This window comes from Labeo rohita, chromosome 15 (assembly GCF_022985175.1).
Source record: "Labeo rohita strain BAU-BD-2019 chromosome 15, IGBB_LRoh.1.0, whole genome shotgun sequence".
Classification (NCBI taxonomy): domain Eukaryota; kingdom Metazoa; phylum Chordata; class Actinopteri; order Cypriniformes; family Cyprinidae; genus Labeo; species Labeo rohita.
In genome coordinates, this window is record NC_066883.1 from 21489028 (window position 1) to 21506144 (window position 17117).

Sequence of the window (17117 nt, forward strand, 5' to 3'; positions counted from 1 at the left end):
GCAACTAGTAAAGAGAAAGAGACGATCAGCTCACATGCTGCTTGAGCATTACAGCGATCTGTTCCGACATATTAAAGAGCCACAATATGGTATTTGTTGTTTGAATTTCTTACAAAATGACAACATTTGAAAGCTGAGACTTTGTTTCATACTTAAAGATGTATTTTTCTCTGATGTATTGCATGAGAGCACAATTGCTTATTGCGTAGTTAACAATCAGTAACAGAGGGGTGGGTCTTTGAGAAGGTTTCAATTGTGAGAGATAAATTACTTTTTTATTACATGGCAGAAATAAGCTTTCATAAGTTGGAATGGGTTGAGAAGGACACAGTACAAAAATTATTTTGCTAAGCAGTGTTTTTGTCTTGTTTTCTATTAAAATAATACTAAACAACCTTGAACAAAACAGAAGTACGAGAATTCCAAGAAAAAAAGTCTGAATTGTGCTGAAGAACTAAAAAAAAAAGGCAGAATTGTTAAGTCGTAATTGTCTGGTGGAAATAGGTTTTCATAGGATCCATCCAGGGTTTGAAAAGTTTGCAGAAATAAAAGAGTGAAAAGCCTATGATTATGTAATTAGAAGCTGAAAATAGTTTGCTATTACTATTTGCATGATAGATCTGGATGTCAATGACCGTGACCTTGAGCCTCAGAATAAAATTAACAATCACTCATAAAGATGGAAAAATTTAATGATGCTATTAAACTATATAAGTAAGTGTTCCACTAGATTCGCAGTGTAGAATTATTCTCGTGACCTTTTGTTCATGTGTCTTTTAAGTGTAAGAGTTAAGAGTGAGATTCATCCTTCCCTTGAACTCAGTCAAGCCTGTTGCTCCTCATTTGTAAGATTGAGCGTATGAGCTGTAGTAAATAAATATCTCTTTCTGATACATTCAAGGCAAACAAACATGAACATATATGGATGCGGCCTCGTGACTGAATAATTTGGTATAGATGACTGCCTGAACACACATACACCTCTACAGCATAAGAGTGAGGCATAATTAAACATTAATCATTATTTTCACAAAAGAGAAATTAATGGCTCTGCACGAGAAGCTGATTGCAGGAACCAGTAAAAAGAGAGTGAAAGCGATCGATGGAGAGAAAATAGACAGTGTTCAAAAAATGCGAAACTGAAGTTAAAATAAGTTCTAAAAAACACATATCTAGAACTTTTTATTCACTCAGCTGCCTAGTGTGTCACCTTTTTATGCAAAAATCCAATGTGAATGGTCCCTTGTAAGCTTTTAAGGTGCAGTGACATACTGTTGTTCTGTAACTTTTCAGAGGTGAATTTCAGTAGGAATTCATGTGATCAAAAAGTTTGTGAGAGAAAAAGATTTTCCTCAGGATTTTAAAACGCCTTCAAGTTGGTTGCATGAATTTGCTGCAGTGTCCAACAGAAGGCTGCTTGGTTTGAACGTCACTGCTATGTGAGCTGTGCTTTATATATAATGTAGTATATAAGGCCAAGTGCCATAAGTAATCACAGTGTGCCGATATAGAGCATTATCATAAAAAACAACGGTCCCTAAAGGAAGACCAAAAGTAATTTATAAAAGATCATATAGAAAATTTGATCAGGACTTATTTTGTAATGATGTAAACAATATATGTTGGGCTGATGTTTATAAGGAAGGTCATCCTGATGATGCATTAGCAGCTTTTGAAAGATTATTTTATTCTTTGGTGGATAAACATGCGCCTATGAAAAAACATACAGTGAAGAATATTAGGGCACCATGGATTGATAATGAATTGAAGACCATAATGGTAGAAAGAGATGTGGCAAAGGGTATAGCAAATAGAACTGGGAATAAACAGGATTGGGAAGTCTATTGTAAATTGCGTAATCAAGTGACTAAGATTAATAGAAAAAAGAAAAGGACATTTTATAAAGTAAAAATAAGTGATGATAAATATGATGGAAAAAATTTGTGGAAGACAATTAATGAAATAATGGGTAGGAAATTAGGTCAAATTCCTTTTTTTATTGAGACAGGGGATTTATTTTTAACCAAATCAGAGGAAATTGCCAATTATTTTAATGATTTTTTTATAAATAAAGTGAATAAGCTTAGAGAAGAAATGTTAATTGATCATTTTATATCAAGTGAAAAGCAAATTGAAAATATGATAAGTGATAACCAAACCCTAGGTTTTGGATTGAATGAACTAAATGTACAGCAAGTGGAACAAAAATTATTAATGATAAATATAGATAAACCATCGGGAATGGATAACTTGGATGGTCGTCTTGTAACATTAGTAGCCAGTTGTTTGGCTGAACCAGTTTGCCACATTTTTAATGTGAGTATTAAAGAAGGGATTTTCCCTTTAGCTTGGAAAGAAGCAAAGGTTATTCCTTTACAGAAAAATGCAGCATTGAGTTTTAGTGGTGCTAATAGTCGACCAATAAGTTTATTGCCAGTTCTTAGTAAAGTGTTTGAAACGATAGTCTGTGAACAAATTCAATTATTTTTTAAGGAAAATAGTTTATTTTCTGATTTTCAACATGCATATCGAGTAGGACATTCAACAGGAACAGCATTAACACAGATAATTGATGATTGTTTAGTACAGATTGATGATAGTAATTTAGTAGGAACAGTATTGTTGGATTTTAGCTCTGCTTTTGATGTACTGGACCATAAATTATTGCTGGAAAAATTGAAATGGTATAAATTTACTTCTCACACTGTGCATTGGTTTAAAAGTTATCTGACTAGTAGGAGGCAATGTGTATTTTATAATGGAAGTTTTTCGAAAGTAAAAGAGTTGTTATGTGGTGTGCCTCAGGGAAGTTGTCTAGGACCATTGTAATTTTCTATTTTTACCAATGATCTTCCTTTGGTTTTAAAGCATGCAAGGGCAGTTATGTATGCAGATGATACAACATTATATCTACCAGCGACATCAATTGAAAAATTATCTGCTGACTTAGATGAGGAGTTACAATTAGTGGAAAATTGGGTACGGAATAATAAGATGGTTTTAAATTTGACTAAGACGAAAAGTATTGTCTTTGGATCAAATTTTAAACTTAAATGTAAACCACAATTAAATTTGTCTGTAAAGAGTGTGCCTATTGAACAAGTAGAGGAAATCAGACTTCTTGGAGTTATCCTTGATAGTAGGTTAAAGTGGTCAAAACAGATTGATAATATGGTAATTGTTATGGGAAGAGGTTTATCAGTTATTAAGAGATGTGTAAAATTTTTGCCACAGAATTGTATCTCTAAAATTGTGCAGGCAATGGTTCTTACTTATCTAGATTACTCTTCAGTGGTATGGTCGAGTGCATCAAATAAAGACTTAGAAAAATTACAGATAGTTCAGAACAGAGCTGCACGATTAATTTTGCACTGCAATAGAAGGGTTAATATTATGAAAATGCACACAACTTTAGGTTGGTTATTGGTGAAGGATAGGGTAATTGTTTCTCTGCTGTGTTTCATAAGAAATATTTCTGTATCACAAGTTCCAAGTGTGTTATACTGTCAACTTTTGTATAGTAATGCTAGTCATAATTTTAACACCAGGTATGCATCAAAAGGATATTTCTTGCTTCCGGTTTCAAAAACGAATGCAAAGCAACGGACTATAATGTATAGAGGAATGAAAACATGGAATGAATTTCCATCGGACATTACATGTGTTTCAATAAGTAAAATGAGGTTTAAAAAAGTGTTGAAGAAATATTTAATGGCACAGTACTGAGTGGATTGTCGATTTTTATGCTATGTATGCATTCTGGGTTTTTATGTTTTTGTAGTGGTTTTGGTTGTTATGGATTAATGTAATTTTGTTGTGTGTATGATGGACCCCAGGAAGAATAGCCACTACTTTGGTAGTGGCTAATGGGGATCCAAATAAATAAATAAATCACACAGCTACGAGTGTGATATTGTATTGGTATTGGTTATACAACAGTTCGACAGCACGATTGTGTAAATACATAAGAATCAACAACAAATCTCAGTTTGACAGTTTAACAGCTGAGCCCAAGCCTCCATTACTAATTCGAAAAGGTCACTTTAGAACTAGTAATGAAGGAACGTTTATCTAGAGTATTATGTAGAGTATTATGAGAGAGAGATGCACTGAGCGAGTGTGATTACCTGCATCAATACAGCATTCATTCTTCAGCTCAATCTCATATAAAAACATCACTCAAAATAAAACATTAGTTTGAATGCCCACTGAGGAAAGCTAGGCAATTCCGTCAAAAGTACAATGGCAGCGCTGTAATATACAGCATTAAATCCACATAAAATTTAACGTGAGGAGATTTTGCCTTCAGACAAAACTATTTGCTCTGGAACAAATAATAAGGTAATCAAATTAAATTATAAATCAAATTGTATCTCATGTTAACCACTATAGAGACATTAGAACCAGTGGAAAATTCCAGAAGATCTGGCCGAGGTGAAGCTGCTCTTGGCAGGTTCATGAGAGTAAATTTTCAAATAGACATTGGGTCTCGTTTATAAAACAAAGGTACGACTAAGAATTTGGTTTATACGCAAAACATCAATATGGATATGAGCAGTGGCTACAATCACATTTCATGTCAGGTTTGAGCTTGTGTGCGCAAGTTTTTGAGTTAGCTTGAATTTGCGTGCAGCATAGACTTTTAGAGAATTTTATAATGACAGCATTTTGTTCATTTAAATTGCTTTCCTGGACGACAAATGAAGCTTTTTTATTCTTTCAGAGCACTAGATTTATATGCGCAAATAGCAGCATAAACAACACACAATGAGGGTTCACACATCGTCGCATCACCCACCTGCCACACTTCGGTGAACGGAGAAAACAGAAAAGAAATTTAAAAAAAAGGGGTTAGCATACACTAAATATATTTCTCTTAAATAATTAACAGACTAACAAAAGAAAAAAAAAATCTGTGACAAGTATAGGCCAGTTTAGTTTTTGTAACACTGTTAATGCATTTGATTTGTTTTCTTTATATCTTTACTTTATTAAATATAGCTGATCGCGCAGGCACCTCACACGCATGCACACAACTTTTCAGCATTGCTAACTTATCATTTCAGCTATTAAACAAACTAAAATGCAGTCCACCAAACATAAAATTTACACTGCTCAGTTTAAAAGGTTCATTTAAAAATAATCATTTCTGCGCTTATGAATTAGGATGATTTACGTGAATACTGGAACGCAAGTGAAGTACAAAGACTTGTTTACATCATGGATAATAGTTTAGCAACCAAATGTTACATGGCCAAAAATGGAAACATTTGGATACCGATGAGAGAGGCTTGTGAGCCCAATCCTGTTTAGTTTCGCTCATTACTCATTTATTTATTTTCGACGTTTGTATTCTGTATTCACTGTAGCCTAATTTCTTTTAATTTATAGTTTAATATAAAATTTTATAGCTACTAATTTTTCATTCTCGTTCTGTAATACCGTTAAATTTAAAGGGTTTGTTGTGGATTAAGGAGAATTAAACAGGCTATAATGTTCTTAATGTTTCGTTATATTTATTGGTATTTAATGTACATACTGTATAAATTAATGCCATTGCTTGCAAACATAGCCTAAGGTTAAAGGGTGTTTTTAGACTAAGATCAGTTTATTTTTCGTGAGTTTACTTCATCTTTTTGGCCAGGTTTTGTTTCTCCATGTCATAAACTTTAGAGGCAAGGCCACTAAACCAGGGTGTTTTTAGGGGCATGATATTTAAATGACGATTGTTTTCAGCCGCCACATTTATCAAAGTACAATCGTTAGTAGTTTCATGAATCACACGTGAACTGTGTCGTAAGTTCATTTGTGTGCTCGGATCTGCGCTTGTTTCGTTAGATTGATAAATGAGGCCCATTATCTTTATTAACAGACTGCATATTTGAAGTCGGTTCTCACCTAATAACTCTTAAAACTACATTCCATGACACAAAAACAGTATTAATCATAAAATTATAGTAGATTTGAGCATCTATCATGACACTCGCTGCGGAGTAATACTAATGATGAAGCGGTTGGAGTGCTGTTATCACTAGAATATTGCACTCCTCTCAGCCAATCAGATTCAAGAACCAGAAAGAACTATTGCATAAATATACATATAAACCTGATTCAAAATAGGAAAAAACAAAAACTATAATACTAAATATGAATGACACTAAAACAACACTGGCTCGTGAAAAAGTGTGTTTATAGAGAGGGGTCAAATGTCATCATAACATCTCATGATAACCACCGGCCCATTTCTGTTCCTGTTGTTTCGTCTGTTCTCTTCTCTGCCTGTCCTGCTATGTCGTCTTATCTCAGTTTGTGCCTTCTCATATTATCCTGACTCATCTCTGCTCATTTCATGTCATCTTTTGCTTTTCATACATTTCAGCCAATGGCTCTCATCCATTTTTCCTCCCTATTCACTCCATTGCTCTTTAATCAAAGTGTCTGATGACCATCAAAGGTCTTTCCTTGGCTTTTGCTGTTGCTATGGAGACAGAGACAAGTACCACCACTGTTACGCCGGTGGGTTGCACGGTTCACAGTGGGTTCCTTGTCAGTTTGTCACCCTTACTATGTTTCTCATACCCTCTTCAACCCATCTCTCTGTCTCTGTATGTCTCGCTGTCTCTGTTTTATCCACTCGCATCTTCCCTTCATGTCTCTCTGTTTCTCTCTCTCTCCTTGGATCTATATGGAGGGAGCATGCCGCAGAGCTGTGGAAAGTTGGCACTCGTTCAGGTTGTGAGGAGTGAGTGTAGGGCAAGCATGCTAGAGCTGTTTGCCAATGTTCACAGCACGACTCACACACCAGCTTGAGTTACAGGATTCAATTACATGGGCAATTGCAGGGAAAATCTTTCATTATAAAATACTTTACGCAAGGACAAAATTATCATAACCTGTAAAAACTCTCCACTCCCATGGTCCATTTTCTCCCTCTCTCTCTCTTTTTAACACGACACTGGTCAAATGAAATGCAGATGGGCATTACGGGACGCTAGGCAGGGAGTCTGGGTGTGTGTAAGTGCCATAATACAGATGCTGCTTTGAACCGTAATGCAACCACAAGAGAACAGGTGTCCAAGAGTGCTGTGTTAGCATGACTTATACTCTAAAATGTAGGAACAAAGCCGGGACTTTGGGAGATTCAGACTCGGTGCTTCCGCCACCATCAGCAGATCTGAGGCGTCTACAAATTATGCTCAGCTATATAAGTTATACGTCACACAGGTCGGAAAGAACATAACTTTGGGGCTGTAACATTAATAATGTTCAAACAAAAAGTTTAGAGGGCACATTTTGAAGGGGAGATGAGCAAAATGCTTAATTTCAAAGTCTGGAAAAACTCTTCAGTGGGTTGCCTGAATGACTAGTCGATTAATCAGCCTTAAGGAAGCCATGTGTACTACTGTTCAAAAGTTTGGGGCTGGTAAGATTTTTTATGTCTTTAAAATCAATGTCTTATGCTCACCAAAGCTGAATTTATATATATATATATATATATATATATTTATTTATTTATTTATTCTGAGGAAAAAAAGACAGAATTCTGAGTTTATATCACACAATTCTGACTTTATAACTCACAATTATAATGCAATTCTAATTTTTTTTTTACTCGCAATTGCAAGTTTATATCTCACCATTTTGAGAGAAAAAAGTCAGAATTGCGAGATATAAACTCGCATTCGCATTATTTCCCAAAATTTTGAGTTTATATTGAGTTTAGTAGTTTCTGACTTTATTTCTCTCAATCGTGGGTTTATATCACGCAATTCTGACTTCATAACTCGCCAATATGAAGCAAATCTGACTTTATTACTCGCAGTTGGGAGTCTGAATCTCACAATTCTGAGAAAAAAGTCAGAATTCGAGATATAAACTCGTGTTTCCAAGAAAAAAGTCAGAATTGTGAGTGTTTTATCTTGCAATTCTGACTTTATAACTCACAATTGCGAGTTTATATCACGCAATTCTAAGGAAAAAACGTCAGAATTGCTAGATTTTATCTTACAAACCTGACTTTATTTCTCTCAGTTGTGAGTTTATATCTCACAATCCTGACTTTATAACTCGCAATTATAACGCATTTCTGAGTTTTTTACTCGCAGTTGCAAGTTTATATCTCACCATTTTGAGAGAAAAAGAAAACTCGCATTTGCGAGAGAAGTCAGAATTGTGACTTTTTTTCTCAAAATTGTGAGTTTATATCTGACAGTTGTGAGGTTAAATTTCACAATTCTGAGGAAAAAAGTCAGAATTGCAAGAAATAAACTCACATTTGCGAGAAAAAAGGCCAGAACTGTGAGTTATCATGCAATTCTGAGAAAAAAAAGAATTCTGAATTTATTGTGAATTTATATCTCGCCATTCTGACTTTATAACTCCCAATTGCGAATTTATATTACGCAATTCTGAGAAAAAAAAAATGGTCAGAACCGCGAGTTTTTATCTTGCAAATCTGCCTTTATTTCTCTCAATTGTTTTTATCTCATAATTTTGACTTTATAACACAATTCCGAGTTTATATCTCACAATTTTAAGAAAAAAGTGAAAATTGCGAGATACAAACTTGCATTTGTGAGAAAAAGGTCAGAATTTTTAGAGTCAGAGTTTTTATCTCGCAAATCTGACTTTATTTCTCTCAGTTGTATTTATATCACTCAATTCTCACAATTATAACGTAATTCTGTTCTAAGTTTATATCTCACTATTTTGAGAAAATAGTGAGATATAAAAAGTCAGAATTGTGAGTATATCTCGCAATTCTGACTTTAAAACTCGCTATTATCATGCAGTTCTGACTTTATAACTCACAACTGCGAGTTTATCTTACAGTTCTGAGAAAAAAAGTCAGAATTGTAAGAAAAAAGTCAGAATTGCAAGAAGAAAAGTCAAAATTGCAAGAAAAATAGTTCAATTGTGAGTTATCCCCCAATTCTGACTTTATTTCTAGCAACTGTGAGTTTATATTATACAATTCAGAGAAAAAAAAGAAAAAAGCTTTTCTTTTTAATTCAGTGGCAGAAACAGGCTTCAATAGATAGATAGATAGATAGATAGACAGAAGTGCACAATAACTAAAAATAAATCTCTGTATGCACTGTATGGGTTGATATTATTGATCATGGCTGCAAGGTTAATGAAAAGATCTGCAAGAGCAGTTTTGGAGAGATTATTTGTGAAACCTATAATAATTACCAACTTACTTTAGTGTTCTTTTATGTTCTTTTTGTTCTAGGAAATGTGATTATATTTCACTGCAGGTTGTTCCTGATCAATATGTTTTTAATTAAATATTTAACATTTTTCCCTGCTAGAAAGGAGACAAACACCCGCAGCTGCTCAATCCATTTCCCTCTCGTGCATTTATTGTACTCTAAACTGTCCCTTTTACTCAGTTTTCTCTCCGTTTCCATAGAAATAATTGTTGAAAGTGTTTTCACCCCTGACATTTGATTGACATATTATATTTGCTGCTTGGTTTCCGTGGAGACAGTGGAGATTTGATAAATAGAATGGCAATGACAGAACAGAAGTGTTGTCTGTCTTTTGTTAGCTTTCACCCAACTCTGAACAGGTTTTGCAAAGCAGTGAACCTTGCCTTTCGCTTCTCAATGGCGGCACGCCGTGCGCAGATTCAGTAGCTGTTTAAATTAGCCTAGCGTTGTCAAAAGTGTTTAATGTATCTCTCTCTTCTCTTTTATCTTCCAGGCTTCAGAGTTGGGGATGCTGTCAGTGTACTACACCTACATCCTGACTTCCTTGGTGAGAGAATTTAAGTGTGATACTCTCTAATGCAGTCAAGAAGTCGAGTTTGATGTTTCCTCGCACATTAGAATACATTAAATATACATGTTTATTCTTAACTGCCTAAATTTGGCTAATTTCTTAGTTGGAAGTTAACACAGTGTTGTTTATTTGCTTTTTATTGCATAAAATTGCATAAACAATAATTAGTGTGCCCAAAAATCCAGAGTGTTTTAAATCTGAGAGGAAATGGCTAATGATGAGGCCTCGGTGTTAAAACCACACTGAAATCGAGGGGAAAGTTAGACTGATTTTTTTTTCTCCGAGTTGATTCAAGGATCCTATAAACAGTATCTTTGATGTTTCCTTTTCAATCTTTCTGTTTCACGCTGATGTGCGCTAGAAATAACAAACCAGGATGGATTTTTCGAAACTTTTTCATCCGATACGGCTTTAAGTTCAGAGCGCTTTAAGAGCAGCCACTCAGAATGGAACAAACCGACACACTTCAACACACTCCAACCTAATTTAAAGAAGCCACTTCATTTCCCAACACCGCTTTCCTTCACTTATTTAGTCTCTTCTCCTGCCGCCATCGTTCATGCGTCCGACGCCACACCGTCCTCCCACCCGTACGCTGGTGTTTCATTACGCCATTATCGCAGTGTGAAAAAGGCCTGTCAGCAACGCACTACATCCATCAGAAACCCAGTAATCAGTAAATGACTCAGAGAGAGCTCTTCAGCCTCTGCTCTGGCCATGCTCTGGGGAGTAATGAAGCACTGCGGTGCTGCAGGTGCATGGAGGAATTACTGAAACCCTTTGTATGGTGATATGGGCACCTTTAGTTATAGCCGACATGTTGCGAAGTCTCTTTTAAAGCAGCACACTGTGTGTTCAGCAGGTACCAAACCAGAGATGGGTGAAATATGGTGACAGCAATAATGGAAGTCTGACCTTTTAGTTTAAACAAGCAATATAGCTCATTTACCTTAGAGGAAGCATATTAAGGGTATGTTCACACTTGGTTCAATTAAAACAATCTCTGGTGCGATTGCCCTGTTAGTGCAGTTCATTTGAGTACGTGTAAACGCCGCCATCCGAACCCTGGTGCATACCAAGTAAGCAGACTGAGACCGCTGAAAAGATGGGTCACGGTCCGCTTCCAAATACTTCTGAACGAACCAAAAAACAAAATAAGCAGAGGGCAAAGGTGGAGCAACGAGGAGGTAAACTGCCTTTTATGAGCTTTTTGTGAGTTTGCAGGTGGTGAAAATAAAATCAAATACACGCAACAGTGAGCACGCTTAGTACAGCAGACAGCATTAGGTGTATTCGACTTGAAGCGGCGCTAAGCAGACCGATCGGGGAATGTGTGCGCTTTAAGTCGAACGCACCTTTTCCTTTTGTTTGGGTTGTTCAGTGAGTTCCATCACGAAATATACGTCATTCATTCTGACCAATCAGGTTGTGAACGTATTACTATGCCTTTAGGTTTGGTATCTTTAGGTACTAAGCGGACCAGGACCAAATGTATGATTTTCCTTTTTGGTTCGGACCAAATGAACCACACGAACCAAACTACAAGTGTGAACACACCCTAAGTGGAAAAATTAAATTAAATTAAATTACATTTTAAATTAAATTTAATTTAATTTAGTTTAATAAATAATGTTGTCATATTTTACTGCTGATTTAACATAGCTGTACTGTTTTGTCCACCTAGAACAGGTACGGAAACTGCAGGGGTTTATTTAATTGTTAGCTTCTCAACAAAAGTAAAATTGAAAAATGAGGCTGCACAATTAATTAAACTAAAACAAAAAAACATAGATATATTAAATATTAGTCTCATTACATGTAAAATTAAAATAAGAAATTGGGCTGCACAGTTAATTAAAATAAAATTTAAATTTAGATATATATATGTAGTCATTTTTTGTCTTATTAAATGTAAATTTAAAATTAAGAAATAGGACTGCACAGTTAATTGATATAAAACAAAAATTATAAAACAAAAATTGCAATATAATTTCTAAATCTATTCTTTTAGCTTTGTAAATATATAAATTATTAGTGTAATTAAGTGTAAATTTAAAATTAAGAAATGGGGCTGTACAGTTAATTAAAATAAAATTGAAATGTAATTTCTAAATCTATTCTATAGATAGATAGATAGATAGATAGATAGATAGACAGATTAATTATTAGTCTCATCAGTTCTAAAACTATTCATTTAGATATACAGATATATTAATTAGTTTCATCTAGTGTAAAATTAAGAAATGGGGCTGCACAATTAATTCAAATTAAAGTAAAATTGCAGTATTTCTAAATATATTCTTTTAGATATATAGATATATTTATTATTAGTCTCATCAGGTATAAAAATGGGGCAGCACAGTTAATTAAAATAAAACTGAAATCACAGTATAATTTATAAATATACTTGAATATATGCTAAAATATACTTACATTTACCCTACAAAATTCTTATATACTTAATTTAAGTTGTGCAGCCCTATATATAAAGCCCTATATATATATATATATATATATATATATATATATATATAAAAGGATAACGCTCGAAATAAAACACTTGCTAAAAAACAAAAATCATATTTTTTTCCTGTTTATTTGTATGCCACGTGACCATTAACCAACATCAGAGATCTGTAAACATGCAGATGTGTCACTGCATTATTAAAAAATTCTCAGTACTTCAAATAATTATTTCACATCTAAAGGTGTTCAGCTGACAAAAAAGTTTGGGAACTTAAAAAGTAGCTGCTTGGAAGCTTTACCAAGATGTAGGCCGAACTGTCATGCCTCCATTTTTAAACGAGCTCAGAAGAGAACCAGATGGAAGGATGGATGGATGGATGGCCTCTTTAGATGTAGAGGAGACCTTAGGCACTTTAAGAGATGGAATCGGTTTGCTGATAAGCGAGTCCAATTTATGACTGTGCTGGGGGCGGGGCATTTTTCAAAGGCAATTTTTGATCGAGCTGCGAGCAGAGGCCAAAGCATCACACCCACACATGGCTTTACATCTCTGTCATCTCACCTGAATCCATCTGTCATGGGAATAATTCAAGTCCCCGTGGGATCTCGCCTCAGATATATTGTTTCTGTACATTACAGCAACTACAGCGTTTCTCTCACAGCAAATGTAAATCAGGACTTCGCAGTGTCCAGACAAGCTGTGAATCACGCTCACCTGCTGCTTGTGAATCATTTTGAGGAATCAGTCATTAGTTTTGACAGCATGCATACAAACCTTTTCCCAAAGTGCACTTTTCTGCTACAGTTATTTATCATGTGCTTTGCTATCACTTTAAAGGGATAGTCTACCCAAAAATAAAAAGCCTGGCATCATTTTCTCACTCTCCTGTCGTTTCAAACAGAATGACTTACTTTATTCTGTGGAACATGAAGATAGCTTCGGAAATGTAGTTTTTTTATGAAGTGTTTTGGGGGATGAGAGTACAGTTGAGGTCAAAAGTTTACATACACCTTGCAGAATCTGCAAAATGTTAATTATTTTACCAAAATAAGAGGGATCATACAAAATGCAAGTTATTTTTTATTTAGTTCTGTCCTGAATAAGATGTTTAAACATCATATAGACGTTTACATATAGTCCACAAGAGGCAAATAATAGCTAAATTTATAAAAATGACCCCGTTCAAAAGTTTACATACACTTGATTCTTAATACTGTGTTGTTACTGTACCTGAATGATCCACAACTGTGTTGTTTTTTTGTTTTTTTTTAGTGATAGTTGTTTAGTGACAGTTAAGCTGCCCGCTGTTCTTCAGAAAAATCCTTCAGGTCCCACAAATTCTTTGGTTTTTCAGCATTTTTAGGGGTTCAAGCACATAGCTTGTAATTGAAACCCTATTATAACTGTTAGAATGGTCACGGATGAGCGATTTCCACGTTAAACTGGTCGTGCAGACCAAACCATAAATCGTAGAGACTTACTAGTACTCACACCACCATGACACAGCGTGACTGAGGCTTCTCTGGAGAGTGAATATTAATAATTATCAAAAAAAAGTTGAACTTTCAACTCACTGTGGCAAAGGGATGCCAAAACGTTCAAAGGCAGCAGGGCCACTTTTAGTAAAATGCCTGTAACTCCTGAACGGATTGAAATATCTTCAAGTTCAGTCTTCAGATATCTCAAGCTGAGGTCACAGGGAAAAAATCATGGAGATTGGCCATTTGGTGGCGCTATAAGTGGGGAAAAAACACAAAAATGGCTACAACTAGGCAACCATTTGTCCTATCAGCATGAAAATCGCTGTGTACAGTCTTGGTCCAAAGTGCCACAAGTGTCTATGGAGGCATTTGTATATCTCAAAAAACATGGCCGCTATTGGCTGATGAAATTTGAGCACCTATTAGACAAGATTAACGGAGGCCTATCGGAACAAAACTCAGTGGGCCTGTTTAAATTTGAAAGAAATTGGCCACTGGGGGGTGGTATTGTATTTTTTGAAGGTGTAAATGATTGTACAATGGCTGTTTTTTCGTACATACATGCAAAATTTGTATGATATGATAGACCTCCTTGTTCTGAACAACCTTTTTTTTAAATGATTGAGAAGATGTGAAAATCCTACTTTTGCGAATGTTTTGCTTGATCTGGAAAAAACATCGCAATGCAATTTTCTAGACTCCCTAGGTCAATAATTATCAAAAACATGTTGAAATTTACCCTTTGGAAAGCTGTAAGTGGGTTCCTGTCCAAATATACTCAAAAGCCTATAAAGCCTAAACGAAAACTCAAATCTTAAACAAGCATGCAAAGTTTCAAGGAGATTGGACAACAGCTGGTGCTATAACAGTCATAAATGTTATAAAAACATCATATTTCTGTGGTAAATCACCTGGATTTGAAAAAAGAAAGTTTTTTTTTTTTTTAATAATTGATTGATGTATTTGGTTACAGGCTTGCTAAATAATATGTAATGTTTTTCCTTATGTGCTTAAATGCCTAAACATGCTTAAACCCCGGTAATTGCTTCTTGCAGCTATATTTTTGTATATTTGAACCCTTTCCAACAATAACTGTGTAATTTTGAGATCCATCTTTTTACACTGAGGACAACTGATGGACTCACATTCAACTATTACAGAAGGGTTAAAACGCTCACTGATGTTTTATAAGGAAACACAATGCATTAAGAGCCAGGGGGTGAAAATGTTTTAGATAAGAAGATCAGGATAAAATTAACTTATTTTGTCTTCAGGGAAACATGTAAGTATCTTCTGTAGCTTCTAAAAGGCAGTACTAAATAAAAAATAAAAATGTACACATCTTCATTTTGTTTAAAAATGTACACCCCTGGCTCCTAATGCATTGTTTTTCCTTCTGAAGCATCAGTGAGCGTTTGAACCTTCTGTAATAGTTGCATATGTGCGACTCAGTTGTCCTCAGTGTGAAAAGATGGATCTCAAAATCATACATTGGAAAGGGTTCAAATGCTGAAAAACCAAAGAATTTTTTTGAACCTTAAGGATTTTTCTGAAGAACAGTGGGTAGTTCAACCCTTCAGGACAAAAAAAAAAACAAAAAAAAACACAAAGCTCAAATCAACATTTGCAGATTCTGCAAGGTGTATGTAAACTTTTGAACAAAGTTCAAACCTCAACTGTAGCTGGCGATACTTATTTGAAAAAGTAACTCTTGTAATATTTTCTTGTACATTAAAAGTAATGCATTACCCCCAACACTGCTGTGAAGTTGATTAGGTCTAGGCAATTAGCAATAAAATCAGACATCTTTACCTACAATTTAATTAAAAAAAAACAAAAAACTGTTGTATAGTGTCCTTCCATTTTCCTTTGAGTCTCCAGTACAGTTTCCGGCTTGCTCTTTTCAGAAACTTCACTTTTCAGACGTTACATGTCAATTCCAATCTCATCCTCATTATCACACAGGAAGAGCAAGAGCTACCGCTGATATGAAACGTCCCTGTAATTTGATACAACATCCTTTCCCCCTCCGTTAGAGATGGGGTTCAGTAGGTTAATTGCAATAATGAAAGGAAAGGAGCGAAGCCATTTTGCTCTAATTACTAGATGTATTCTCTCTGGCAGTGACTGCCGTACAGGTGAGCAGTAAAGGGATTGTTGCTGTGTGATTTGTGCAAGCAATAACGCTTTGCAGAGTGAAGAACGTTTTCATCTGTGTTTGACTGTCACCTAGGGATTCGGCCTTTGTGCTGCGTTTAAATGGAAGAGGTGTGCCAGCAAGACCAGCGTGCATGAGCGATCTGGTTTTATTGAACAATCTCTGCAGATCAGAAAGTTCACATTGGCATATCTGACATTTCTGCAAAAGTTCTCAGAAAACATTGTTTTTCACAAACGCATTGATGTGTTCTTGACACATCTGTTGAAACACATGGCATAGATCGTGTGCCCTCATCTCACGTGTTGCCGAACCAGAGAAGAGCATGTGATGAGAAAAATTTATTAAGGTCCCTGAGACTTGGTTCACAGGTGTAATTATAGACTTCCTTATTACGAAGACATTACGAACCTGAGGTTTAGATTAATTGCATATTAACCACAAGTATTGGAAAGAAAGAAATTGTGTTATTTTTCTAACTTAACAGGAATTATGAAGAATATACAATAATATAGGCTAATTAAGTCATTTTTTTATGTTTTGGACTTATAATCTTATACTTCAAGTAAAGCTTGTATTTGTCGGGGTCCTTAGCACTGGATAGATTTTTGTGTCCAGTTCCGCAGTTTTTTCTTTTCTTTCTTTTTTTCAGTAGGTAGACATGCTTTAGACAGATGTTTTTTGACAATTGTGATGCATCTCGCTGTTAGAACTTTGTACAATGACTGTTGTGTTTTTGAGACGCGTGTCAAGTTAAAGGGATTGTTTATCCAAAAATGACAATTCTGTCTTCATTTCCTCACCCTCATGTCGTTCCACATCTGTATGGGTTACATTCACAACCCAAACGAAGAAAAAATATCTTCTGTTCGTTCGACTGTTTGGTGCAAGTCTGTAGGGACCAGCATTGTTTTTGACCCCTTTGACTTTAATTGTATGGACAAAAACAATTGAAACAGTCTTCAAAATATCTTTTTTTGTCTGTGTTCTGCAAAAGAAAGAAGTTGAGAAGTTACACATGAAGGTGAATAACTGATGACAGAAAGAGAGTACTATTCCTTTGAAAAATGTGAGAAATGCATCTGGAGACTGTTATGCTTCATATTTATTAAACACAAGAGCGTGTCATGTATGTAGAATAGATGTTAATTTAACAAAGTATGCTGCTACCTGACATGTTAAAACCGCTATAAGTGATTATTAGCGAAACATTCCTATTTCTTTC

At 35.1% G+C, this 17117-nt stretch overlaps 1 protein-coding gene across 1 annotated transcript in view; it reads left to right on the forward strand.

Moving 5' to 3' along the window:
- Positions 1–17117, forward strand: part of grik4 (glutamate receptor, ionotropic, kainate 4) — a 455824-nt gene that overhangs the window by 320616 nt on the left and 118091 nt on the right. The window contains exon 8 of the mRNA XM_051129192.1: positions 9709–9762. Coding sequence (XP_050985149.1) covers positions 9709–9762 — 54 coding nt within the window. The remainder of the gene's footprint in view (positions 1–9708; positions 9763–17117) is intronic.